The following is a 27,942-nucleotide window of genomic DNA, read 5'->3' on the forward strand; positions in this document are numbered from 1 at the left end:
ATAGTCAATCAGTCATATTTATGTGTATCTCTTTCTAGACTCTATGTTGTTCTATTATTTATATGTCTCTAGTTTCACCAAGACCATACTTTTTTGATTACTTAGCTTTAGATTGAGTTTTCAAATTGGTTAGCATTGAGCCCTATAACTGTTCTTCCTTTAAAAATTATTTTGGTTATTCAAAATAACTAAATTTGGTTTTCATATATATTTTGGAACCAGCTTGCCAAACTCAAAAAATAAAATCTTGCTGGGATTTTGATTATTGTATTAAATCTAAAAAATCAGACTGTGCCCCATAGGATTGCCAGGTAATATATAGGCCACCGTATTAAATTTGAGTTTCAGATAAACAATTTTTGGTAAAATTATGTTTCCAAATATTACATGGTACATTAACTACACTTAAAAAGTATTTGTCATGAAAAGATGTTGAAATTTGTTGAATGCTTTTTATGAATCAATGATACAAACATTTTTTTCTTTAGATCATTAATATGGTGAATTACATTGACTGATTTTTAAAATATCAAATTAGCCTTAACTTCCCAGAGTAAGTTCCATTTGGTAATGTATTCTTATTTTCACATATTGCTGTAATCAATTTGATAATATTTTATTGAAGATTTATGTATCTATATTCATGAGGGATATCAGTCTAGATTTTTTTCTATTCCTATTTTCTAACTTAACTGTGCTTAAAATTTTCCTCTAAACATTACTTTAGCTGCAGAATTTTCATTTAGTTCTAAAATATTTTCTTTCCCTTGATATTTTCTCTTTGATCCAAGGATTATTTATAAGTATTATTTAGATTTTCAAGTTTGGGGAAATTTTCCACATATATTTCTGTTATTTCTAGTTTAATTACATTATGGTCATAGAACATATTTTGTATTATTTCAATTATCTTGAATGTAAATTAAATGTAAATTTAAATTAAGAATTGTTTTGGGCTGGGGATATGGCTCAAGCGGTAGCACGCTCGCTTGGCATGCGTGCGGCCCGGGTTCGATCCTCAGCACCACATACAAACAAAGATGTTGTGTCCGCCGAAAACTAAAATGAATAAATAAATATTAAAATTCTCTCTTTCTCTTTAAAAAAAAAAAAAAGAATTGTTTTAAGATCTGGGATATAGACCATCTTGGTAATGGTTCCAAGAGCACTTAAAAATACTATATAGTTTCTTGTTACTGGATGGAATAATTTATATGGGAAATTAATAATATATGGGAAATTAAACCTAGTTGGTTGATAATATTCAGGTCTTCTATATCCTTGCTGATATATTCTTTCCACTTGTCTATTAATTATTAAAAAGGGAGCTTTGAGGTTTGCAGCTACAATCATGTCCATTTCTTCTAGCAGTTTTATCAGGTTTTGCTTTATGTATTTTGAAACTCTGTTGTCAGGTTCGTATACATTTAGCATTGTTATGACTTCTTGGCAAATTGACTCTTATATCTTTATGCCTGATAATTTTACTTACATTAACATCTAATTTGTCTGATGTTAATATTGGAACTCTAGCTTGGTTTTCATTTGTGTTGACAAGGTATGTCTATTTCCATCCTTTTTCTTTAGTCCATCCTTAGTATATTTTGTGTAAGTTTTTTTGGTAGATGACATTTAATTGAATCTTGGAAGGATATGAATGTGTGTACATATTCATTCTCCAGTTTGGCAATCTTCATCTTTAAAGTATTTTATTTAGATTATTTACATTTAATATAATTGCTGGTAAGTTTGAAAGTTAGGTTTATAATTTGTTTCATGGTGGTTCTTTCTGTTTTTTTATTCTTCTTTTTCCTCTTTCTTGACTTTTTGACATTATTAAAAACTTTTTTATAGAACTCATTTTAGTTTATCTCTTATGGTTTTGAATACATCTTTTTGTATAGCATTTTAGTAGTTGCTCTAGTTATTATAGCACATCATTTGAATTTTACAATTTATGTTTAGGGAATATTTTACCACTTCAAGTAGAATGTGGAAACCACAGACTTATGGAGGTCCCTTTCTTCTCCCCTTATGTTTTGGTTGCTTTATGTGTATGTTATATTTATGTGCCTTGGAAACATCTCAAGACAATATTTTAAGTTTGTTTTTTAACTGTCCTGTGCGGTTTTCAAAAAATTTTAAAAATATTTTTAGTTGTAGATGGACACAATAACTTTATTTTGTTTATTTTTTTTTATGTGGTGCTGAGGATCGAACCCAGTGCTTCACATATGCAAGGCAAGTGCTCTGCAACTGAGCCACAACCCCAGCCCTGTCCTGTGTGTTTTAAAGAACTTCACAAGAGAAAAATTGTCTTTTATATTTAGATTTTTACCCTTTATGTTACTCTTCATTGCTAAACTCCTAAGTTCCCTCTGGTATCATTTCCCCTTTACCGGAAACAATTCCTTTAGGTCTTTTTGTTTTGTTTTGTTTTGCTTTTTTTTTCCAAATATTTTTAGTTGTTGATGGACCTTTATTTTATTTATTTACATGTGGTACTGAGAATCGAACCCAGTGCCTCACACATGCTAGGCAAGTGCTCTACCCCTGAGCTACAATCCCAGCCCTTGTTTTGCTTTTTTAATCAGAGCTGCAGGTGATAAATTATATCAATTTTCCTGCATCTGACACTATCTTCATTTTACTTTCATTCCTAAAGTATATTTTTGCTGGACAGAGAATTCTTGGACTGATAATGTTTTTTTAAACTTTTAAAATGTTCCTTCACTGCACTGTGACCTTCATCATTTCTGATGAGGAATTCAGTCATTAGAATTGTTGTCCCTTTATATGCTATGTACAAATTCTTCTGGTCCTTTTCAAGATTTTTCTTTGTCTCTGGTTTCAGTGCTTTGCTTATGCTGCATCTCAGAAGGAACTTCTTTGAGTTTTCCTATTTGGACTTCACTGAGTCTCTTGAATATAGGGGTCAATACCTTTCTTAAAATTTTGAAAGTTTTTAGCCAATTTATTTTTTAACATTTTTTTTTTAATTTGAAAAATTTGAATATGGAAACAATTTTTTTCTATCCCACTATCTTTCTCCTTTCTTTCTGGAAATATTAATATTTTAAAAAAATAAAATTCTAGCTTTAGTAGATTGCATGGTGGCCCCCCACAAACGTGTCCACATCTGAATCTCTGGAAATTAATCCCTGGATTTATGACTGCTACTTTACTGGGAAGAGGGATCTTTGCAGATAAAATTAAGTTAAAGATCTTGAATGAGGAAATTGTCCTGGATTATTGGTGCAGCTCCTATATTTAATGCCAGATATTCTTATAAGTGTAAAGCAGAGAGAGAGAGAGATTGATACCTACACAGAGGAGAAGGTGTTTGAAGAAGCAGGCAGAGATTGGTGATGAGGCCACAGGTCAAGGAAGTCAAAAGTGCTGATAGCCAACCCGAAGTGTGAAGAAGCAAGGAAAGGTTCATTCTGAGAGCCCTTGGGGAAATATAATCCTGATTTTGAACTTCTGTACCCCAATTTGAAAGAATTGGGTGTTTTTTTGTTTTGTTTTGTTTTTTGTTTTTTGTTGTGTTGTTTTAAACCTCCTATGTTGTGATAATATGTTACAGCAGCAACAGCAATCTAATACAGGGATTTACTGGTTGCTAAAAAGAAAAAAAAAAAGGAAACTAGGGGTCAGGAAGAATGCTCACAGACTCTACAAATTTGCTGATGGTTAGTCTTTTTTCAGAGTCTCAGCTTTGGCCCTGAGTTAGCCAGTTAGCCTGTGCCTTGCTCCATAGTCAAAGAACAACTCATAAATCCTCTATTCACACATTTTATCCTGATCCTCACTGTAGAAGTTGCTCCTTGAAGTGGTCATTATCTTTTATGTGCATGCCCTTAGACCCAAGCAATCCAGATAAAACAGTTTGGTGGATTATTCAGTATATATTTTTCTCATCCCTGGGGATACAACACATAGGAAGAATTGTACCTAGAGGTACAATTCTATAAGAAGAAGAGTACATTTGGTAAATTCACTCCCCCAAGTGAAAATGCCCAGGTAACTTGACATAATTGGAGACTCTGGCAGAATCTAGGAACAGAATAAGTTTGGGACAAAAGAACTAATATATTTTTGTGCAAGTAACATAGCCAAGACCCGCATTAAGTAAAACATACATGATTTCATTCAATTCCTGCAAGAATCTCATAAAGTCAGCAGTAGTAGTATTCTGTTTCATAATCATGGAAACTGAGACTCAGAGGAGACATAACATACCCATGATCTCACAGCTTATAAGTGATGGAAACAGATTCAAGGTGTTCTAGCTAGCTCCCAAACCCATGTTTTCTGCATTAGGAATTGCTACCTCCCAGTTCAAGCTAGGAAACACTCAAGACTGAGAGCAAAAGATGGATGAGGGAAGCATCAGGTCCAAACCTCTGTCACTCTTTCCTCACAGACAGAAGGAATGTCTGTAGAGCCCCTGGGAGGGGGGGGCGGGAAACCCTGATGCAGTGGTACTGGACTGATTGTTTTAAATAGAAATGCCACTCTGAGAATGAAATGACACTTTAACGTGGCTCACTGGAGTCCTGATTTCAGGTCCTCTGGGACCACTGGTCACTCAAAATGAAAAGACAGCAAGTGTGTTTGCCTACCTAGGCCTATAGAGCTTGTGTCTGACCAGGTCTGGATAGAGCCAAAAGTGTAGGTATGAGCCAAAAGTTAATTTAAAAAGAGGGGCTGCTCTTGACCTTTTCTCTTCTACTTCCCCACACCCCACTGCATGCTTCCTAGGCCTGCAGAACACAGTGTCTTGGAAAAGATGTGCTCGTCCTGTTCTTATGAGGCCATTGGCTCTCCAGAGAGGTAGAACTAGGAACCGAGCCAGACTTTTCCTTTCCCTCCAATCCTTCTAAGAAATTTCCCAGTAGGCAGTAGGCAAACTTTTTAAGAGAAAAAGGTTAAGCTTATCACAGGAATGTAAGGTTTTAAACCCCAAGTTTCTGGTGATCCTCTCATAGCCCACAGTTGGGGAAAAGTACGCTTCCTCCTCACTGGCTCACATCTTCCTTAGTCAGTAATTTTCCTTTTCCAGGAAAGGAAACTGTCCAAGTATCCAATTTCCAAATCAAGCAATCAAGGACTTGTTCCTGCAGTTCAGAAGCTAGGAATTCACATCAAGACCGGTCTGTGCCTCACTGGTTTGTTTGCTCTGATTAGCTTTGAAGTTTACCAGACTCTTCTGGTGACCCCCGCCCCCAGCAGGATCTATTTACCTGCAGTTCACCTTTCCTGTGGTAGTTTTCTTAGAACTTGGGTATGATCCAGGTCCCCGGTCCCTGCCTGTGTGATTGGGAATGAGTCACTCAATGGCTCTGAGTCCCAGTGTCCTCGTCCCACGACAGGCGAGTCATCCCTGCCTCCTACTCACTGTTGGTCTCAGACCAGAGGAGGTTGTGAAAGTACACTGATAATTCTCGAGGCTGGTGTGGATGTAAATAACATCTTTGTGCAAATCCTTGGCCCCCCAAGCTGACATCTGCTTTTGTTCAACATTTCAGCAGAGAAAAGAGAGCCTCATCTCCAAGCGTTCATGGTTTAATGTAAGAAAACAATTTCTTTATATTCATTTAAGATGAGAGTATAGCTCCAATCCTTACCCAGTTACAGCCTTAGGCTGTCCATAAGGAGAATCCTCTCATGTAGGAGTCTCCATAGGAAAGATTCCACCAGCATCATCAAACCTCTGCTGGTTCTGCTAATACCTTCTCATGTGGGTCAGTTATGACTTTTAGAGAATGACCCCTCAATGAGAATCCCAACATACTTCCACCAGCATTTTGCTTGCTAGAGTCACAGAGAAGGTCTCCCACCCAGTCATCAGCTGAAAGATGCTGGAATATAGCACCCAGTCCTCATAAGAGCTGCCTACTCCAACAAAACACCTCTGGAGCATTCCACACATCACAGGGTTTCAAACCCTAGTGATTCTTGGCTGTCCTTCTTGGGACACACTAGATTTGTCAGTGTCCCTTCAAATATGCACCTTAGGGACTGGGATTGTGGCTCAGTGACAGAGCACTTGTCTAACATGTCTGAGGCACTAGGTTCCATCCTCAGCACCATATAAAAATAAATAAGTAAAATAAAGGTATTGTGTCCATCTACAACTAAAAGAAAAATTTTTAAAGAAAAGTATGCACTGTAGTCTTCTATTACTATGAAATAAATTACCCTAAATCCTCACGGCCTAAAGCTAGCAGTGTCTATTATGTTTCTTAGAGTCAGGAGTCCAGGGATGGTTGAGTTGGTAGTTCTGCTCTGCATCTTTCACGAGGTCCCAAGTGTCCGCCTGTTTGGAATTAGATGGCAACCCAACCCAACCCAACCCACAGGGCCCATCAGGTTATAATCAAATTGCCATTAACAGAAAATAATTTAGAGATCAATAAATGCAATCTCCTTATTTTAGGAAAGGAAAAATAAAATGAAGTACATTGCGCAAGGTCACCAGGTGTTGCTAGAAACAGGATTGGAATCCAATTCCATTCAACATTATGCTCATCGCCTCCATAATGGGTCGCACAGAGAATGGCGAAGGGAAGCACCATGGAGGTCACAGCAGGTAGGTGTCTCCCTGGTTCTTTTCCCCACAGCCTAGGTAGAGCACGACATTGATGGCAAGCCTGTTCTGGCTCTTTCTGATCCCCTCCTTTTCTTTAAATTAAAAATAAAATATGTGACATTTATATTCTTTAAATGTTAATAAACCATCTGTTTAATATGTATTCTAAACCTTTGGGAGGATGGCAAATCTTATAAGCCTGTATTTCCTATAATCTATATTTCCTACCTTTGTAAAATTTTTTAAACAGCTTTTATTATTTATTTATATATTTATGTGGCTCTGAGGATTGAACCCAGTGGTAGGCGAGCACTCCACCACTGAGCTACAACCCCAGCCCCTGTAAAATTCTTTCGCCCTGTCTGGAACGGTGGCATGTGCCTATAATTTCAGTAACTTGGGGGCACCGAGGCAGGAGGATCACAGGTTGGAGGCCAGCCTGGGCAATTTAGCAAGACCCTGACTCAAAATCAAAAATAAGAAGGGCTGGGATGTAACTCAGTGGTCAAGTGTCTCTGGGTTCAATCCCCAGTACTAGAAAGAAAAGAAAAAAAAAATCTTTAGCAGCATCTTCAGCCCCCTCTTCTTTTCTTCATTATTTCACAAAAATTCCCAAGAATGCTTCTGTCACTTGGTGTTTATTTGTTTTACGGCTGTGGTTTGTATTTGTCCAAACTCAAGAGATATTGACTCCTGTAAATTGTCTAAGATCATTTAACTATTTTTTTTCCTATGTCAGACTTCATGGCATTTTTCTTATACTTTCCAAGTTGAAAGTATAAGAAAGCATAAGAAAATTGAAAGAAAGTTGAAAGTATAAGAAAATTCTTAGAGGAAAAAGAGGCAAAATATGGATTATTGTGTTTTTTTCTTTTAACTATCTACAGTTTATTCACTGTCTTTTCCAAAGAACAATTTATTCCTTCTCCACTTTCTGACTTACAACATACATGTTAAAGCCCTGACTTCACTACTCTGCCATGGAATACTATTCAGCCAGAAAAAGAAGGAACTAACTTAGATAATGATGTGGAATAAGTTCAGGGTATATTGTTGAATACAGAATCATAAACATCAGATACTATCTTCTGTGCAACATTGGAACAAATGAATATAGACCAAAATTCATTGATTTCAATATGTACATATTTTTACATTTTTGATGTTTCTGAAATTAGAATGTGCTATTTTTCCATAATAAATAGCATGTCATTGTTTAATTGGCAGGCTTTTTAAAAATGGCTTTATAATAATAAAAACAATAATGGTGCATCTTGTAATTGATGGCATCTTAGGTTTGATAAAATAAATTATTTGCCCATTTGTTTGTATAAGCATAGAATTTTCTCTGAAAAATGTCTCAAGAGCCAGGCATGGTGGCACACACCTGTAATCCCAGCATTTTGTGAGGCCGAGACAGGAGGATCATGAGTTCAAAGCCAGCTTCAGCAAAAGTGAGGTGCTAAGCGACTCAGTGAGACCCTGTCTCTAAATAAAATACAAAGTAGGACTGGGGATGTGGCTCAGTGGTTGAGTGTCCCTGAGTTCAATCCCTGGTACCAGAAAAAAAAAAGAAGAAGAAGATTCTCAAGAAACTAGTAAAATAGATTGCTCATGGGTAGGGGAACTAAACTATATTGTTGGGGAACAGAGGTGACAGAATTTCTGTTTCATTTCCTTTGTATTTTTTTACATTTTGAATCATAATATTATGTTAACAAAACATTTGAACAATGAATTCAAATTTTAAAGGTAAGACTGGATGTGAGTTGTTTGGATACCCCTACTTCATGCAGATCTGTACATAGTTTTCTGTTCCTTCCTAGAAATTGCCAGAGAGCACTGGGAAGGTAGAATTGTGCCTTTATGTGTCCTGCTCTTTATCCAGAGTCCAGCACGGTGCCTGGTCAGGGACTAACTCCAACTGATATTGTTTATTTCTCCCAAGGTGTCGGTCACTTGTAAATCATTAGCCAGATCCTTTGTTGGGTTAAAATTTAGTTCAATATAACAGTTTCTCTCATTATTGCCTTTACCTTCCTGTTGATAAAATTTTTCCATAAGGCAAGGCATAAATATATCTGATGTTCTGCTTTTATTAGATTTTGGCTTCCAACACAACCATTGAGCAGCATCTAGGGAATGAAGAGAAAAACATCTTTAAAAGACAAGAAAAACAGTTTAATTGGTGCCAATGCACTTGACAATAACTGAGTTACCATGATAGCTCACACATGGTGTTTGCTAAATGAATCAGGAGGTGACTGCAAGAAGGGACTAGAGGATCTGGCAGTTATGCATGTCACTAAAACACTATTGCTGATTCATTCCTGTTGATGATATTTAGAAATGAAAATACACACTTTTCAGACCATTTTAAAGGTTATATGCACACAAAAAGTCATATTAAATCACAAGTAAGCCAAATCAATCCAAGAAATCCTGAGTGGTACAGAATAACCGGTAACAAGTGCAGAGCTAACATATCAGGCCTCTTCCAAAAAGTAGTATTTTTAGGGCCAGAGTTTTCAATCTTGACAGAGATGGAATCCAAGCCAATGCTGGCTGGGTGTGGAAAAGGGCAGGTTCCAGGGTGGTTACCATCTATTCCTGTTGGCATTTGTGGTTCATTCTTATCAGTAGGCTGGTGCAGGGTGAAGCAAGCTTACCACCCAGGAGTAAAATGAACGGCTTTTGTGGTTTATGTGTTGGGGTATTACAATAACAAAATTTCTAGAATTAGGACAGACCAGAACTTATATAAATTTACTCTTGAGTAACACTGATAATTTAATGTGCAACTAACATAAAACATTTCCTTTAATTACTTCTCAAATTAAAAAATAGACAACTTGTTCCAGTCTATGGTATAGAATTATGTGGTTTTCTTATTCGAATACCAGATCTTAAGTATTTATTGCTACTGATCTTCTTTCCCACGCTTTCCCTTCAAGAAGGCTTTTCTTTCTCTGTCACACATGTTGTACTGCAGGCTACAATTCTTCCCTAGACCTTGTGCCAGGTATCCTCAGTTAGTTCCTCTAGAACCATTTGCCACCTTTTTCACCCTGCTTTTTGTCCCAGAAGGCTGACCTCTATAGGAAACCTAACAGGTTCCAGCTCAGTCTGGCCCCTTGGGATGGATCTCAGGAAGCAAAACAAAGGAGAGGAATGAAGTGAGGATTTTTTTTTATTCTCCACTTTTGCCAACTCAGGTTGGGTCTGTTCCTTGACCAAACTTTACTACTTCTCTCAAGGAGACCAACTGTATAGAATTTCCTCCAGCTACAGCAACCATTCTCTCTCCTCATGCCTTTAAGCTCAGGGGTTGCAGCAATGTTCTCTCGCTTTTTCCTGAGGTCCACTTACCGAGTTCCACACCCTTAAGAATAGTTTATCTTAATTTGAATGCAACATTCATCTCCTATTGCGACCCTGATTGATACAATCACTCTCAGGAAACCTAACGTAAATTTGACCAAATGGAAAAAAGGGAGCTTCAAACCAGAGTTTTAAAAGGTGAGACTTGTAGATGGTACACATCACAGTCATCTGGGATTTGATTAAAAGCAGATTCCCAGGCCCCTCTACCTCTGGAAGTAAGACTGCAGGGAGAAGTGGTTGGTATGTTAAATAAATTTTCAATTGATATCTAGACATATTAAAATGGGAAAACATGTCACAAGAATAGATAATTTTAAAAACACACTGCTAATAAAACTAAAGTTGAAAAGAAATCTTATCAAAGAACTAGAGCATTATCCTAATCTCCCACTAGGATTCTAAATGGTCTGCCAAATCTCTTCAGGAAGCCAAAAATAAAACTAAGAACACTAACACAACATAATGACTAGTGTAAAATTGGTCTTTCAGTGACTAAGAGACTTTCCCTCAGGATGAAAAAGTTCTTTAGAAGTATAACATAAATCTCAGAAGTCAACCATATAAGCATGAAACATTTCTGATGGAAAAATCATTATAAGAAAAATTAAAAGACAAGTAAGAAAAATATTTGCAATAAATAATCTAAGGAACTTAAAATGTTTTTTGAATCCCCCCCCCAATCCCAGTTTTAGAATTTTTTGGATGGGGAGGTGGGATATTTATAGACCTCTTTAACTTCACCGTAGCTGAAAGTCCTGCCTAATTCTTCAAAAACATCAAACTATATCTCAATTGTCTTCTCACGAGACACATAACAAGCAGCATAATGTTAATCAGCTTTCCATCACTATAATAAATACCTGAGACAATCAACTTATAAAGAGAAAAGGTTTATCTTGGATCACAGAACTGGAGGTTCCAGTCTATGACTAACATGGCCCCACTGGGTTTGGGCCTCTAGTGAGGTAGGACATCAGGGCAGGAACATGTGGTGGAATAAAATTGTTCACCTTATGACCAGGAAGCAAGGAAGAGAAGAGAAGAGAGTCCTACAATCCCCTTCAAGGGCACACCTCCAATGGCCTAAAAACTTCCCACTAAGATCCACCTCCTAAAGGTTCCCCCATCTCCCAATAGTGACACTCTGGAGAGCAAATTTTTACTATATGAAATTTTGTGGGACATTTAAAATCCAAACTCTAACAGCATATTTAATATGCTTAATTTTTCCCTGTCCATTTTTGTTTCTGTGAACATTAAATACACACACACACACACACACACACACATATAATGTTAAAGACCTTTATTTTATTCATTTGTTTGTATGCTGTGCTGAGAATCAAACCCAGTGTCTCACACATGCTAGGCATATGCTCTACCACTGAGCCACAACCCTAGTCTTGCTCTACCCATTTTTTTGGTGAAGACACAAGCAATGAAATAGTGTCCTATGACTAGAAAGGTAGAAAGGATAGACAGGGTGAAGGGGAGAAGTAGCGAAAGAGTTTAATAAATGAAAAACAAGTAAGTAACTCATTTCTTTGAATAAACCCGTTTTTCAGAACTTCAGGATTATCTTTAACATCAACTTTACTATTTCAAACATCATTAAAAAGAGTCATAATATATTTCCTTGGTGACCTAAATTATATCAAAACCTCTTTGCTTTTCAGACATTTAGACCATGGCCCCACTTGTATTGACCCCTGTTCATTCAGCCCAAGGATCCGTGTGAGTTGACTTTTTATGGACTTGGGCACAGAGGTAGGTTGGATAGGAGTAGAATGGCAGCTTAGGGTCAGAACAATTTCATTCCCACCAACCCTATTGACTGATATTGTGAACTTCATGCAGATTTCTATTTTCTGTTAGAAATACCTGTGACATATAGTCATGGAGAACAAGCAAGCTTTGCCTAGATCCTGAATCTGTGTGACTTCCTTCAAGAACTAAAGAGAAACAATTTATGTTTCTCCTTCTCTTACTCTTTTCTTATTTCTCTTCTTTCTCATTCTTTTCCTTCTTTCTCTTCCTTTTCTCTATCAATTAAATTCAGGCTTATTCTGGTATGCATATGAACACTGCTCTGTTCAGGTATAGCACTCTTTTTGCCTTTTGAGTTGACACTGTCAATTCGGAATGACTTTCTTGTATATCATTAGAAAAGACTTTAATAGCATTATTCTTCTACTGAATTAAGTATACTATATTTAAATTTAAAAAAAACAACTCAAATTCTTCTTTTACTATATATGAGAAAGTCTGAATATATTGTTTTCACTATATCTTTGAATATGCACTCATTTACACTCTATTACTCTGGACTCCAATTCATCCACTTTATTTGCCAGGAGAGTAAGTGAATTATTTAGAATGCATATGATATTAAAAAAATATTTTGGGGGTAATCTGTTTGGAGCAATGGATAATTAATACAGTTTTAGTTGAAGTAGGTACTTCATAGAACTTTTTTTTTAGTTTATCAGTTTTTTGACACACCTACTTAATTATCCTCTGTAAATTTGGGTGAATTTCTTAAACTCCCTCAGCACTTCAGTTTTATCATCTTAAAATGGGAATAAATAATCAACTTTTTGCTTCAAAGTTTTTTTTGTTTGTTTGTTTTTGTAGTACATATTGAACCCAAGGTTGCTCTACTACTGAGCTTATCCCCAGCCCTTTTTTAAATTTTATTTTGAGACAGGGTCTTTCTAAATTATCTCCAGGCTGTTCTTTTTTTTTTTTTTAAGTTTTATCCTTTTTTTTAAATTTTTTATTGTTGGTTGTTCAAAACATTACAAATTTCTTGACATATCATATTCCACACTTTGATTCAAGTGGGTTATGAACTCCCACCTTCACCCCATACACAGATTGCAGAATCACATCAGTTACACATCCATTGATTTACATATTGCCATACTAGTGTCTGTTGTGCTCCGCTGCCTTTCCCATCCTCCCCCCTCCCCCCTCCCCACCTCTCCCCTCCCCTCCCCTCCTCTCTCTCTACCCCCTCCACTGTATAACCCTGAGGGTCTCCTTCCATTTCCATGCAATTTCCCTTCTCTCTCCCTTTCCCTCCCACCTCTCAACCCTGTTAAATGTTAATCTTCTTCTCCTGCTCTTCGTCCCTACTCTGATCTTAGTTACTCTCCTTATATCAAAGAAGACATTTGGCATTTGTTTTTTAGGGATTGGCTAGCTTCACTTAGCATAATCTGCTCTAATGTCCAGGCTGTTCTTGAACTTGTTATTCTCCTGCCTCAGCCTCCTGAGTCACTAGGATTACAGTCATGGGCCAACACACCCAGCTCAAAGAGTTATTTTAAATATGAAAAAAAAAACCCCAAAAACTTTAACTAAAAAAGTACATAACGACCTTATTATAGAATCTTTAAAATATTAGGCAATAGATAAGCGTTAGCTATTGTCATTGTTTTCAATTAAAAACTACACTATATATTTAGAGGGGCTAGAGGAACTATGAATATCTGGTCTATCTTTTGAAAAGGTATGTTTAAGGTTAAGATCCTTAAAATTCTGTGTTAAGCTACCATATGCTACAGTTCAATCCTCTAAGCTTCTTAAATCAAGTGCCCATTAAGTGTTATTCTTTTTGTAGTGTACAGAACACTCTGTTGGGATCAAAAATTGTTGCTTTCACACACACATAGATACCACCTTACACTCATTAATTTGGAATCTCATAATCTAGAATGAGAATAGGCATTTAAAAGAAGCTCTGCTGGTGATTCTTACGTGCATTAGAATATAAGAAGTAGCCAAATCTGATGGTACACACCTGTAATTCCATTGGCTTGGGAGGTTGAGATAGAAGGATTGCAAGTTCAAAGCCAGCCTCAGCAATGGCAAGGCACTAAGTAACTCAGTGAGACCCTGTCTCTAAATAAAATACAAAAATAGGTCTGGGGATGAGGCTCAGTGGTTGAGTGCCCTGAGTTCAATCCCTGGTACCAAAAAAAAGAAAAGAAAAGGAGATATATATGTATATATACACACATATGAAGTGTTAGCTAATGATTTCTAGAAACAGGCCTGAAAGTTATAGGAGTTGTAGACCTAGAATCACTAAACTGAGAAAAGCTCATGGTAGAAAGTTATTAAAGGCCCTTATATATACAATCCATACTTTTAAAGTCTAACTTGCAGGATCCAGCAGCAATTTCTTGGTAAACTATCAGGATTTAGGATTTAGTCTAAACAAATAAGCCATTATGGCTTAGCTAACTTTTTATATTATTTCCTAAAATGTATAAATACCACTTTCTCCATTTTATAGGATTACTTTAGAATGCTAAGTTAATGTATTTAAAACTCATACTTTTATCATCTTTCACTGTGAAATGAGGTCATTTTTCTAAACACAATGTTTTCTGTCTTGAGTGATGCTGGTAATTAGAATTTTGGTATTAGTGATGAGGTATTAGTGATTTTGATTCCTTCTGTCAGCTAGACTCTTGAATGACACTTGTCTTTGGTTATTTTCTTTGTAGCCAAAGAAGGAATCATTTTTCTGTGTGCTACTCTGTTGGCAATTGCCTGTGATAAATTAGATGTGTGTGTGTGTGTGTGTGTGTGTGTGTTTTCTACAGTACTAGGGATTGAACTCAGGGGAGCTCTACTGCTGAGCTACATTCTGAGCCCTTTTGATTTTGAGGTAAGGTCTCCCTAAGTTGCCAAGGATGGCCTTGAACTTGAGATCCTCCTCCCTCAGCCTACCAAGTAGCTGGGATTACAGATTATGTCACCGTGATCAGCTAATAAATTACAATTCTTAGAACCAGATTTCATATTTGATAAAATATGATAAGGGACTAGGATTTACAATAATGGGAATCTTTAAAATTCAATAATCAAAAATACAGTTAAAGTTTGATAAAAGATTTGAATAGACACTTTATCTAAGAAGATATATAGCTGAAAAATAAATATATTAGTAATAAACATCATTAGTCATTAGGAAGATACAAATTGAAACTATAACAAAATCCTTATTTACTTACTCGAATGGTAAAAAGAAATTAAAAAACTGACAATATTAAGTTCTGGCAAGGATGTGGTACAAGTTGAATGGTAACTGTACCATTTTGCATGTACCATGGAAAACAATTTAGTAGTTTCTTATACAACTAAACACATACTACATCATTCAGCAACCTATTTCTAGATATTTATTTACTATAGAGAAATGAAAACATGTTTACATAGAAACTTGTACATGGATGTTCACAGTGGCATTATTCATGATAGCTTAACATGGAAACAACTAAATGTTTAACTGGTAAATGGATATCAAACTGGTACATCCATACAATGGAACTCTGGCTGTAAAAAGAAAGAAACTGATAAATATAATGACATGGATTAATCTCAAATGTATTATACTGAAAGAAATCAGATGGGAATGGTCACATACTCTGGGATTCCATTTATATGACTTTCTGGGAAAGGTAAAATTATTGGAACACAGAGCTAATTATTAGTTGCCTAGGGTGGAGGGAGGGGTTTTGGGGGTTTATGGAAGATATAGAACACTATATATATATATTTTTTTTTTCAGTTGTTGATGGACTTTTATTCATTTATTTATATGAGGTGCTGAGGTTCAAACCCAGTGCCTAACACATGCTAGGCAAGCACTCTATCACTGAGCCACAATACAGCCCCTAGAACACTATGTTTTGATTAATTGTGATGGTGGTTACACAACTATATATGTTTATCTGAATAAAAAAGTAGTTTTATTCTATGTAAATTACAACTCAATAAACCTAACTTTAAAAAAAGTATGGACAAACTTGGACATAGACTGATATGATACACAAGTTTTTCTGAATTTGAATTCCATGTAGTGTGTGAAAGCTCTAGTATTAAAATTATGATTATAGCCATTCCTGGATAAATGTTTCAGGCAAGCATTTTGCAGGACAGTTTCAATTTGTTATGCTGGGATACGGACCAAAGGTACTAGATATAAAACCTCGTTCTGATAAAGAATCTCCAGATGTGTCTCTGTGTAATTAGTCTACATTAAACTAAAATAAGTCCAGCCCCACTATGCTGCCATTTATCTTTTTTGGCAACTCAACTAACCATGCCATCATTAAGATCTAAATGAGCCCTTTGGGGTTTCCATACTTAGATCTCAGGCCATTTAGTGGAATTTTTAGACCTTTGAGGTGGTCCCTGGACACTACTGATGAGAATTCACCACAAGATAATGTCATAATTTGTCTGCTCCTGAGAACAATGAATTGTGTGCTTATTGAATTTGCTAGGCAAAGTGATGAGTGGACCATGCAATAGATACAGCATTTTCATCTTTGTTTATGCTTTTTATGGATCTCAATCTTATTTCTAATTGCATTCGTTAAAAAATACCTTGAGATATTAGAAAAAGAGTAGGATAAAACATTAAAAATTTCAAGTGTCTGCCTCAAGATAGAAATTATATTTCTATATACAGGTCCCATAATTTAACTTCCTATGAGAAATTTATTTATTTATTTATTTATTTTTTTTTTAAAATTTTTAAAATATTTTATTTTTTTTTATTGTTGGTTGTTCAAAACATTACATAGTTCTTGATATATCATCTTTCACACTTTGCTTCAAGTGAGTTATGAACTCCCATTTAAATATTTGATTTCAATTCCTTGAAAAATCTATATAATCAAATTCCTTGGGCTTAATTTATGCTTTCCCAAGATCCATTTGATACTCAGTTGATAGTCTGGATTTTAATCCCTTGGATCTTTCTTCTAAGAAATACAGACAAATTTATTTTGGGCTAGAAAAATGGCCTCCATGATGGACTAGGACATTGGTATTATGCTGCTGCTTCTTATCAGATTTAGGAGTAACAGGACAGGCCAAGTTTGGGAACTCCACCTACCAACCGAATCTTAACAAGAAACCCATTTCTCATGTGGGAAACAAAGGCAGGTTCCTTTTTGTTTTAGAATCTCTAAGATTTTGCAGGAAATCTCTAAATTACTGGTTGAATTCGTCTTTGAAGCTCATTGAAACTAGTAACTTGTCGTTTAGGAATGAGAGCTTCTTATAGTGAGAAGAGGGGATAGGGAGGAGCTAATATGGAAATTTATGAAATAGGACACAGTTACAGTTGTGTATCTTCCAATCTGAAACATTCTTCCACCATTCTAATTATATCAGTGAGGATTCTCCAGAGAAACAACAAATATGAGAGACAGACAGATGAGAGGGGATTTATTAAGAGAATTGGCTCATGAAATTATGGAGGCCATAAATGGTACCATAGGCCACCTGAAAGCTGGAGAACCAATGTAGCTGGAAACATGGGCTGATCCAAAGGTCTCAAAATCAGGGGAGGTAATGACTAAACCCTTCGTCCAAGGCCGAATATCTAAGAAACTCAAGGGCCACGAGCACAAGTTCTGGAGTACAAAGGCCAGAGAATCTCGAGTTCTAATGTCCAAGGGCAGATAAAATGCATGTTTCGACTCCAGAACAGAGAGAGAAAATTCCACCTTCCTCTCCTTTTTGCTCTGTCCACATTGGGTGAGGAAGGATCTTCTTTATTTAGTCCACAAGTTCAACTGCCAGTCTCTTCTGGAAATACCTCATCGGCTTATCCAGAAACAATGCTGTGCCAGCCATCAGGCCATGTCTTAATTCAGTTAAGTTGACAGCTAAAATAAATTATCACACTAAGTGATTGTCTCTAAGGGGGAAAAAGTTTGAATCACCAGAAGTATAGTCAGTTTTATAAATGGGAACCTAGCTGGAATAGGAGTTCTAGTAACTTTTCTAGAATGAGGAAGGATTTTTTTATTTTTATTTTTTTAACTCCAGGCACATTTTTGGGTTCAGGGATTAGTCTACTGTCTTATTGAGTATTTGTCAAGCATTACTAGCCACTGAGTAGGTGAATGGAGAGGATGGAGGTGGGTTGGGGATAAAAAATGCACAAGACTTAGTTTCTAGATCCAAGTATCTTACACTTTAGTGGGTGAAACAGTTGCATCTATGTTAAGAATTTTTGCTTCTGTGGAATTTCAATTAGTTCAAAGCCAATAAAGAAAATGGCCTTGCTATGTTTCAGGTGGTTAGACAGTACTTTATTTAGTGTATTTAGAGATTCAACTGTTTCTGAATGTCTCAAGGATTCAAAGTATTGCAGGGGCCACCATAGTTGAAAAAAGAAAGATCTTTGCTTCACATTTATGGTATATGGATATCTTTAAAAGTACTGGCTTTGGAGTAAAGCATATCACTGGTTCTGAATCCCACATCTGCAATTTAGTACTGATGTGACTTTATATGAATTATTTAACTTCTCTATTCCTCATTTTCCTCATTTATAAAAAGGGGGAGATAGCAAGAGCTCCTTTAGCTGATATGTGAATTAATTACATAAATACATGTAAAAGCATTAAGTTAGTGTCTGACATGTGGCAGGTAATTAATAAGGGTAAATTATTACTTTTTTTGTGTGTGTGTATGTGTGGTGCTGGGGATTAAATCCAGGGCCTTGTGCATTTGAGGCAAACACTCTACCAACTGAGTTATATCCCCAGCCAAGATTAAATTATTATTATCATTATTATTATTATGATGTTCTCCCTGGAGAGACCAAACACATAGAAAGAATTTGAAAACATTGACAATAGCATACAAATAATAATTTACTAAAAAGTATCATATAAAGAGCTGTATTTTTTTTTTTTGGTCCTGGGAATTGAACTTAGGGGCAATCAACCACTGAGCCACATCCCCAACCCTATTTCGTATTTTATTTAGAGACAAGGTCTCGCTGAGTCGCTTAGCGCCTAGCTGTTGTTGAGGCTGGCTTTGAACTGAAGATTCTCCTGTCCCAGCCTCCCAAGCTGCTGAGATTATAGGTGAGCGCCACTGCGCCTGGCTAAGAGCTGTATGTTTTGAAGCAATAAAATAAATAATCCCTAAGCAAATCCAAAGCATGTTTTAATTGCTCCCTGATTGCATAATTTCAGGGGGTGTCCAGATTACTCCAGCTCTGTGTCTAAATCCATGAATTTCTTGGAATTCAGCACTTGAGATCCAAAGGTAAATAATAAATTGGGCAAAGTTCTAGACAGAAAAGGCAGTTTTAGTGGTAGGGCCTGGTTTATACTTAACTGATTACAAATATCCTGTGACAGCTCTTAGTGGGAGTGGCTCTCTTGTAAAATTCCAAGGGAAATGTTCTCTGGACAGTTTTACTTGTCTTTGGATTAAGACACCAGCTACATATTTTAATTTTAGAGGATTCTGACCTAAGTTTTATTTTTCTCAGGTGTTTGATGCCTAAAATCCTACCAGACTTTTCACTTTAGCTTAGTAATCTTTTCTTTCCCAGGTAAAAGGCAAATATCCTTGATGTGGGTCAAGGTCCAACATACGATGGTCAATCCCTACTTTCTTCCTGGATATGTAGTGTGGCTACTACCTGCTTAACTCTAGAGTAGTCTCTAGATTATTACTTGGGTCTTTGTCTCTTGTGGCTATATCTATTTTCTAGTCTTGTTTGTAAATTCTCCAGGGCAGGAACTATGTCAAAAGACTGTAGATCTGGGCACAGTGGTGTGTACCTACAATCCTAGCCCCTTGGGAAGCTGAAGCAGGAGGATCCCAAGTTTGAGGCTACTCTCAGCAACTTACCCAGACCCTGTCTCAAAATTAAAAAATAAAATGATCTGGGAATGCAGCTCAGTGACAGTGCACTTGCCTAGCATGTGCAAGGTCCTGGGTTGAATCTCCAGTACTAGAAGAAAGGAAGAAAGGAAAGAAAGAAGAAAGAAGCTTTGTAGTATATTGATTCACCTTGACCCTTAATACACTTACCTTAAATTTGTCTGGCACAAAACAATATCAAAAGGAGGTAACTAGTGAATAATTGTGGTTGATTTTTATGATGTGGTTTATTTTCCTATAACCCTGGACTGTAACATGTTCCCTAGTATTCATTCGGGACTATAAATTATAAAATACACAAACTATGATTGTAGCAAACATTTACAGACTTTCTGAAACCAGCCGCAAAAAGCAACATAAGAATGGAAATTAAGAAAGAAAAAAATCCCTAAGCAACCTTAGAAAATGATCTTTAGTGGCCAATGATTCAGATATAGAAGATTAGATTTACCAAGTTTAAAAAGAGCCCTGCTTTTATTCCCATCACAAAATGTATCCAGTAAAATGTGTGCTTGCTTTGGATGAATTATTAGCAAGGCCCACTCCTGGGTCATTTCAGTACTTTTGCTAGGCTCTTCCATACTCAGAGTCCAGGAAATGAGTGAGTAGCAGTGGGAAGCTGCTTTTTAGAACCTTCTAAAACAAATCGATGGGGTTTTGACTTTAGCAGTAAAGTCTAATCTAGATAAAAGGCTCATTTCTCTATTTTAACAATTTAATTAGTTTCTGTGGGCTTGGTTTAGAAACCTGGTAAAAACCATGAAACTAAAGACAAGTCATTTTACATATATACTGAGCACTGATTTTAGGATGTGTACAAGAGTAAACAGAAAGAATTGATTGGGGGTGAGCTCGGTGACACAGGTCTGCAATTCCAGCTGCTCAGGAGCCTGAAGCAGGAGGATTGTGAGTTCAAATCCAGCCTCATCAAAAGTGAGGTGCTAAGCAACTCAGTGACACCTTGTCTCTAATTCAAAAAGGGCTGGGGATGTGGATCAGGAATTGAGTGGCCCTGAGTTCAATCCCTGGTATCACCCCGCCCCGCCAAAAAAAAAAAAAAAAAAGAAAGAAAGAAAGAATTGATGGGAAGCAATTTTTCTTTTTTGTGGTACTTACACTGATACCTCCGGTTAGTTCTGCTTCCTCACATGTTGAAGTATAACATTAGAAAAGCATTCTGAGGCAAGCATATAAAACAGAGTTTATTTAAAAAGGGGTAACATAGACTTCTACTGGGAGGGAGAAGGGGGCCACACCTGGTATCCTGGTATCCCCAGAAGTGAGGGCAGTCTGCCTTTTTATATGTCCTAGGATTCCTTTGTTCTCCTATGCTCTTCCCCTTATCTCTCTCCTTCCTGCATACGTGACTATGCCCCAGAAATGCTGGGTGGGATGCCCAAAAGGTGGGAAACAGGTGGGCTGGAGGGCCCAGGGCCAATTAATTATCAATTTCCTGTCTGCTCTGGAGTTGCTTCATTAACAATTTTTAAAAAATATTTATTTTTAAGTGGTAGTTGTCAATACCTTTATTTTTTTATGTGGTGCTGAGATTCAAACCCAGGGCTTCGCACACGGTAGGCGAGTGCTCTACAGCTGAGCCACAACCCCAGCCCCACATTATTAACAATTCTTTAGGATGGGCTGCACAGGCCAGGCTTTGGGGACATTAACATTTCAATCTCCCAGGTGTAGTTTCAGACTTCCTGGACTCAAATAGGACTCCATTTTCTCCATCAGACCTGATTTACCTACCTACACTAACTACCTGTCTTTAAAGCTGGCTTCAACGCTTGCTCAGTAAGTAATCTACTGATAAGCTACATCCTCAGCCCTTTTTATTTTCAAAGAAGGGGTCTGGCTAAATTGCCCAGGTTGGCCTTCAATTTGAGATGCTCCTGCATCAGCCTCCCTAGTAGCTGGGGTTAGAGTGGGAAGCAGTTCTTCAGTGGAAAAAAAAAAGGTGGGGTTCAGGGCATGGAAGCAGCATTAAGATATTTATGCCTCATTGATTAAAAAGCAGGTGCTACTTTTGTATTGTGGCAAGGGCAATGGAAACGCCGAATCTAGAATAAGACCCACCTAGGATATTGGGTTACCAGGAATTAAGTCACAGCACTTTCCAAATAATCTGAAAATGAAATGGGGTAGGGTTTTTCTATTCTTGCCCAAGAAGTACAGGGTCTGCCATTTGCCTAAAGTAAATCGATTCATTCCAGCATTTACTCCTAGTTTGCTGGGTATCTGAACAGGTAAAGGACTGGTGGAAGGTGAAGGCAGTTGAAACAGCTCCAAAAACATAAGGCAGGCCAGGTGCAGGGGCGGCCCCCTGTCATCCAAGCCGCTCAGGAGGCTGAGGTATCTCAAATTCAAAGCCAACTTCAGCAACTCTGTGAGGCCCTAAGCAACTTACCGAGACCCTGTCTCAAAATAAAACATGAAAAGGGCTGGGGATGTGGCCCTGTGATGAAAAGCCCCTGGGTTCTGTCCTTGGTACCAAAGGAGATGGGGGGGGGGGCAATTTGCACAAAGCCCGGGGGCAGACTTAGATTTGTTTGATACTTCTACTACGAAGTTCCTGAGAGAACCCAGTTTTCAAATCGGTATACTTGGCACTGTACCCAGCTACTTGAATGACCAAAGTAAGTTAGTGATGAGTCCAGGGTTTAAGTTTTCCATTAAGGTAGCTGAAGAAGAACTTTGGTTAGAGGCGACAAGATTTGGATCTATCTTAAAGACTAGAGCAAAATCCATATTTCAGGCCTTAGGAAATAAAGATGTGAAATTAACGGCGCTTTAAACAAAAAAATAAAGCTAAAATGTTTTTTATTTTTTCACGGTAAATGAATAATGCAAATGAAAAGAACCGTCCTTGATTGGACTTAACATAGGATAGATGAAAATAAAGCGGGTCAAAGAAAGAGCATTCGCAGCACCCTAACCCCACGCCCGAGGGATCCAGGGAAACGCAGCCCAGCTGACTCACAGCCCAGGAGCCAGGATCACCTCTACATTCCTTCAGGATCCCAGCTCCGGCCCCGCCTCCATCCTGTTTGGCTCCGCCCCATTTCGTCTGCGCGGCGACTTGGCTCGGCGTTTTTACCTTCGTCCCGGAAAACTGAGGCGGGACTTCCGGCACTTGAAAAACTTCCGGCGGGAACCGGAAGATATAGTAGCACAGAATCCGCGGTCTTCCGACACGCCGGGCGGGAAGGTGAGCTGTGCGTCCGCCTGAGCGGCAGTTCTTTGGGCCCCAAAGATCCGGCGTCCGGGCTCCGGCATTTTCGAGGCCACTTAAAAAGTTCCAAGCGCCCATTTGGGAACTAACACTCCCCCTACTTTTTTAAAAGTGAGAGGTTTCATTACATTTTACTGTATCTCATAACCTATACCCGGAGAATCTCCTAGCTGCTGCGTGTCACCTGGCGCGTCTTCTAATTGCAGCTCAGAGGGGCAAATATGGGAAAGCCCGGGCAGAGTTAGATTGTTTTATACCTCGAAGATGAGGGAGGAAGCACCCTTTCACTATCAGATCGTGGCCCTGTCTGCATCAGCTGCATTTTCAGCAATGTGCTGGGCATCTAGGAGGCGCTTGAATAACTTAGGGAAGATGAACGGGAACTCCAGGCAACTTTCCTCGAGCCTCCCACGTTACAGCATGTCATTAATGTAATTTTTATGAAATGGGAAACAAGGCTAGTCTTGCTGTTTGGGGCGCTGGTTTCTAGTCCTTTGCCATGTATTTTTTTGAGTAACCCATTTCACCTTCTCTAGCGTCAGGATTCTCATTGATTAAAAAAATAAATAAATAAATGGCAGTACGGCAGGGCTGTCTGATCCCAGAGGCACTTTCTAACTCGAATTTTGTTTTTATGACTTGGGCATTTGTGTTAACATTTGAAGCCCTTCTGTTGGTTTCCTCTGGGGAACTTCTTTAGATGCCTTTTAAGAAAGTATTCCTCCTCAGTCTCCTTGAATTTTAGTGTTTTCCCCCCTATTTTAAGATTCATGTATAGGTCCTTTTGCCCCTTGTTTCCACTTTTCACTTGCCCTAGTTTAGTGCCTCCTCCCTTAGTAACATCACAGCAACCTACTAATTATTGGTTTGGAATATGTTCGTGTGCCCATATAGATAAGATAACTTGGAAGAGGGAAAATCCTAGATCGCTGAAGAATAGAAATGTTCTCAATGTGCCTTTTCAAGACAGCAGTGAATGCCAAATATTGCATTGCCTAATAGGGATAGAAAGTAAATTCATATTTCTCTTTAGAGCCCTTTTGTATATATTCTTATGTTTATTTAATGAATAGTTATAGAGAAATCAGTAAGTGCTAGGCTCAGTGTGATATGAAAGTAAGACAAAATGTTTCCTTCCTTCATGTTCTTCACTACATTAATAAAATAGTAAAACAAAATAATTTTAGATTATGTTATATATTGCTGTATAAAAGAAATAAATAGGGCTTTAAAAAAATACAGTGTAACTGAGAAGCTCATACTATGCCTAAGGTGATGAGAGGATCCACACATTTGATGAGCAGAAGAAGTAGAGTGACCCTGAGTTGGGAAAGAATTATGCTTGTTAGAGGGAATGAAAGAAGGTGACTGGAGTTTAGGAGTTACAACAAATGGTAAATATGATTAGGAAGGGAGGCAGGGGTCAAATCTGCAGGGCATTATAGAAAACCATGGTAAAAAATATGATTGGATTCTGAGTGAAGGATGAGATAGGAAGTCATTAAGTGTTTTTTAAAGCATTTTCGAATCATGTCTTAGGATGATATGTGAAGAATGGGTTGTAAGGGCAAGAGCATGGAAGCCAGGAGTGTGGTTGGGGAGAATGCCATAGTGCAGGTGAGAGATGTGATATTATAGTTTGAATGTATCCCCCCAGAGTTCACATGTTGAACACTTAATTTGCAATTCATATATTGGTAGAATTTGGAGGTAGGGTCTTTGGGAGATAATTTGGGTTATATGAGATTATGAGGCTGGTGCCCTCATTATGGGATCAGTGGCATTATAAAAGAGGGAGGGAAATCTGAATTGGAAAGCTCTCTTTTTCTGGAAAGCTCTTTCTCTAGTGTGTGATGCCTTCTGCCAGGATATGACTCAGGAAGAAGGCCGAGGGCTGTGGTTGTGGCTCAGTGGTAGAACTCTTGCCTAGAAATTGTGAGGCACTGGGTTTGATCCTCAGTATTGCATAAAATAAATAAATAAAATAAAGGTATTGTGTCCATCTACAACTTTAAAAAGAAAAGGTCGACTTCACAACCACTAGTCTGTAGTTATTCTGAAATAACAACAGGAAACAGACTCAAGGACCAAATATCCACTGAAGATTATAGAGATATATTTTGGAGGAAAAATTTATGTGACTTACTAATAAACTGGATATAAGAGATGGAAGAGAAAAAAAATTTCACAGTGTTTTGGCTTAACAAATGATGGATATGTTCATTGTCTTGATTGTGGTGATGTGTATACATATGTCAAAATTTACCAGATTCGAACCTTTTAGAAGTATTCAGTGTACTGAATGTCATTTGTACCTTAGTGAAGCTGTAAGAAAAATTCCAAGTTCTGGCTCAGCAAATAGATGGATTCTGATGCCATTTTCTGAGATGGGAAGGACTCTGGTAGAAATGTGTTTTAGGGCAGGGAATGGTTATCAAGCTTTCTGTTCTGTTTTTTTTTTTTTTTTTTATCTTAGTTAACTATGAGACATCTAAATAGTTTCAGAGGCAGGAATTTTATTATGTAAATCAGAATCTTAAAGGCAAGGTTTGGGATGGAGGAATTAGGATTGTTTAGTAGGTGATATAGGTACAGTCATATGCTGAATAACAGTAATGTTGGTGATAGATGCCAGTGATGGATGCATATATGCTTGAAGGTGATCCAAGAAGATTGTATCACCTGATGATGTCATAGCTGTAGTTTGTGAAAGTACACTATGATGTTTGCATGATAATAAAATTCCCTAATGATGCATTTCTCAGAGTGTGCCCCTATTGTTAAGTGACACTTGACTGAACTGAAAACATGGAAATGGCTAGGTGTACCTGAAATCCTAGTAACTTGGGAGGCTGAGGCAGGCGGATTGCAAGTTCGAGGCTAACCTCAACAACTTAATGAGATGGTGTCTCAAAAAACAGTCAAAAAAAGGACTGGGAATGTAGCTCAGTAGTAAAACACCCCTGGGTTCAATCTCCAGTACCAAAAACCAAAAACAACAAGACAAAACAATTGAAGAAAAAGCCCCAAACATGGAAATGGGTGCCATAATAATTTTTATGATATGAAGAGGACATGATAGGAGTAGAAGTGGAGAAACAGGCCCTTTAAGGACATTGGTCTTTAAACTGGAGCAAACACACCTCTGGGAGTATAACTGGCATGAATAATTTGTAATAAATGATTTTTAGGTCTCAGCTTCTGTATATATGAATACTTTCTAAAATGGATCTGCTTGTAATTGGCCTCTGTTCTAATACAGATTCTCCTTTTCTGTCTCCCTTTTTACAGTCATATTTTTTCCCACCAATGAAAAGAAATGTTTCCATTTTACCCATCTTTCTATGTGCATTGTGTCTAGGGTATCTAATAAAGGGATAGTTGGAAATATTAGTTTCAGGGAAGCCTTCTTTAAGACTAGTTGTTAATCAAACGTAAGCCTGCCAAAGGTTGGTTTTTTTTGGGTCTTGAACTCAGCAACATCTTCAGTCCTTTTTATTTTTTGTTTTGAAACAGGATCTCAGTAAGTTGCTGAGAGTTTTGCTAAGTTGTCAAAGCTGGTTGCAAATTTGCAGTCCTTCTGCCTCAGCCTCCCACACTGGGAGGGATTACAAGCATGCACCACCATGCCCAGCTTGTCTTTCCCTATTTTAAATGCATTTCTGTTAAGGTTAAAATGTGGAGATAGAATTGGTATATGATGGTCTTTGTGGTATAGTAGCTCCCTCATCCTTAGAAAATACACGTCTAGACCCCAAGTGGATACTTGATATCTTAAATAGTACTGAACCCTGGATATATGCCATGTGTTTTTTTTCTATACTACTTATGATAGTTAATTTTTAAATAAGGCATAGTAAGAGATTAATAATAACTAATAGTAAAATAGAATAATTATAACAATATATTGTGATAAAATTGCCAGCATTGCTACTCTTGTGCTTTGAGGCTATTATTAAATAAAATTAGGGTTCCATGAACACAAGCATTGTGATCTTATGACAGTCCATCTAATAACCAAGATGACTGCTAAGTGATTAATGGGTGTGGGTAGTTTATACAATATGGATGTGCTGGACAAAGGGATGAGTCATGTCCTTAAAGAGTAAGGTGGAGATTTAATTACGTTACTTGGGACAGTATGCAGTTTAAAACATAAGGATTATTCATTTCTGGAATTTTCTGTTTAATATTTTTGGATTGCAGTTGACTGAGGTAACAAACTGTAGAAATCAAAACCCTGGATAAAGGGGGAACTACTTTACGTTGTAGATTGGGGTGATAGGAATGGTTATAAGGTGATCTGGGTGGGTTGTTTGATGAAGAGCATAGAACCTACAGTTTTTCACTTTGGGTGTGGTCAGATCCTCCTGAAAAAAGCCTTCCCATTGTTTGCCCTTAGAGGGCAAGGATCTGACTGGTGGCATACTGGGTTCTTAGTGGAAGAAGAGTACTGGAAGATTCTGCATTTAGCATACAGTCTGTATGGTTCACATGTACATAGTTGCACTTGGTATACTTTAGTCTGGAGATTCTAGTTTACCTTCTCTGGAAATTAAACTAGACCTTTTCCTAGGGCAGTTGTCTACTGGCATGTTGGGTAGGGGACCTAGATATATAACCTTGTGTCACATAGCTTATACCGAACCTCCCCATCCTTGTTCTCAAAGATGTCAGCACTGCTTCTGGAATTTTGAGTCATGCCCAGGAAAAGCTGTGTTTCCTTACACCTACTCAAGATTATGAATAGTTGTCTTTGTTTTTTGTAGCACTTTTTTAGTTTTATTTTGTGTGTTTTAAATAATTAGTCATTGTGGAATATATTTTTGTTCATGGTGTGGAGGTGGGAATTAAACACTTGTTTTTCTTAGAGGAATACCTGATTGTCTCAATACTGATTAATATGTTTTTGCCCTGCCCTGATTTGAATTGCCACCCCTGTCAAAACTAACTTCCTCTGTTTTATTTTATTTTATATTTTCGGTATTGTGAATCAAACCTAGGGCCT

General features: G+C 37.4%; 1 protein-coding gene across 4 annotated transcripts in view; it reads left to right on the forward strand.

The window, feature by feature from the left end:
- The first annotated feature begins 5,076 nt into the window (after positions 1 to 5,076).
- The window catches only part of Srbd1 (S1 RNA binding domain 1), a 280,519-nt gene continuing 257,653 nt past the window's right edge, over positions 5,077 to 27,942 (forward strand). The window contains exons 1-3 of one of the 4 annotated variants that reach the window (XM_058573455.1): positions 5,077 to 5,156; positions 5,532 to 5,573; positions 6,443 to 6,595. In XM_058573455.1, coding sequence (XP_058429438.1) covers positions 6,458 to 6,595 — 138 coding nt within the window. In that variant the 5' untranslated portion in view covers positions 5,077 to 5,156; positions 5,532 to 5,573; positions 6,443 to 6,457. Of the gene's footprint in view, positions 5,157 to 5,531; positions 5,574 to 6,442; positions 6,596 to 22,790; positions 22,911 to 22,957; positions 23,046 to 27,942 lie in introns of those variants that run through there. The other 3 variants (XM_058573456.1, XM_058573458.1, XM_058573461.1) reach the window with 3 other exon arrangements.

The sequence above is a fragment of the Marmota monax genome, unplaced genomic scaffold, assembly GCF_021218885.2.
Source record: "Marmota monax isolate L192 unplaced genomic scaffold, Marmota_monax_Labrador192_F-V1.1 WCK01_AAM20220418_F8-fsc00015, whole genome shotgun sequence".
Classification (NCBI taxonomy): domain Eukaryota; kingdom Metazoa; phylum Chordata; class Mammalia; order Rodentia; family Sciuridae; genus Marmota; species Marmota monax.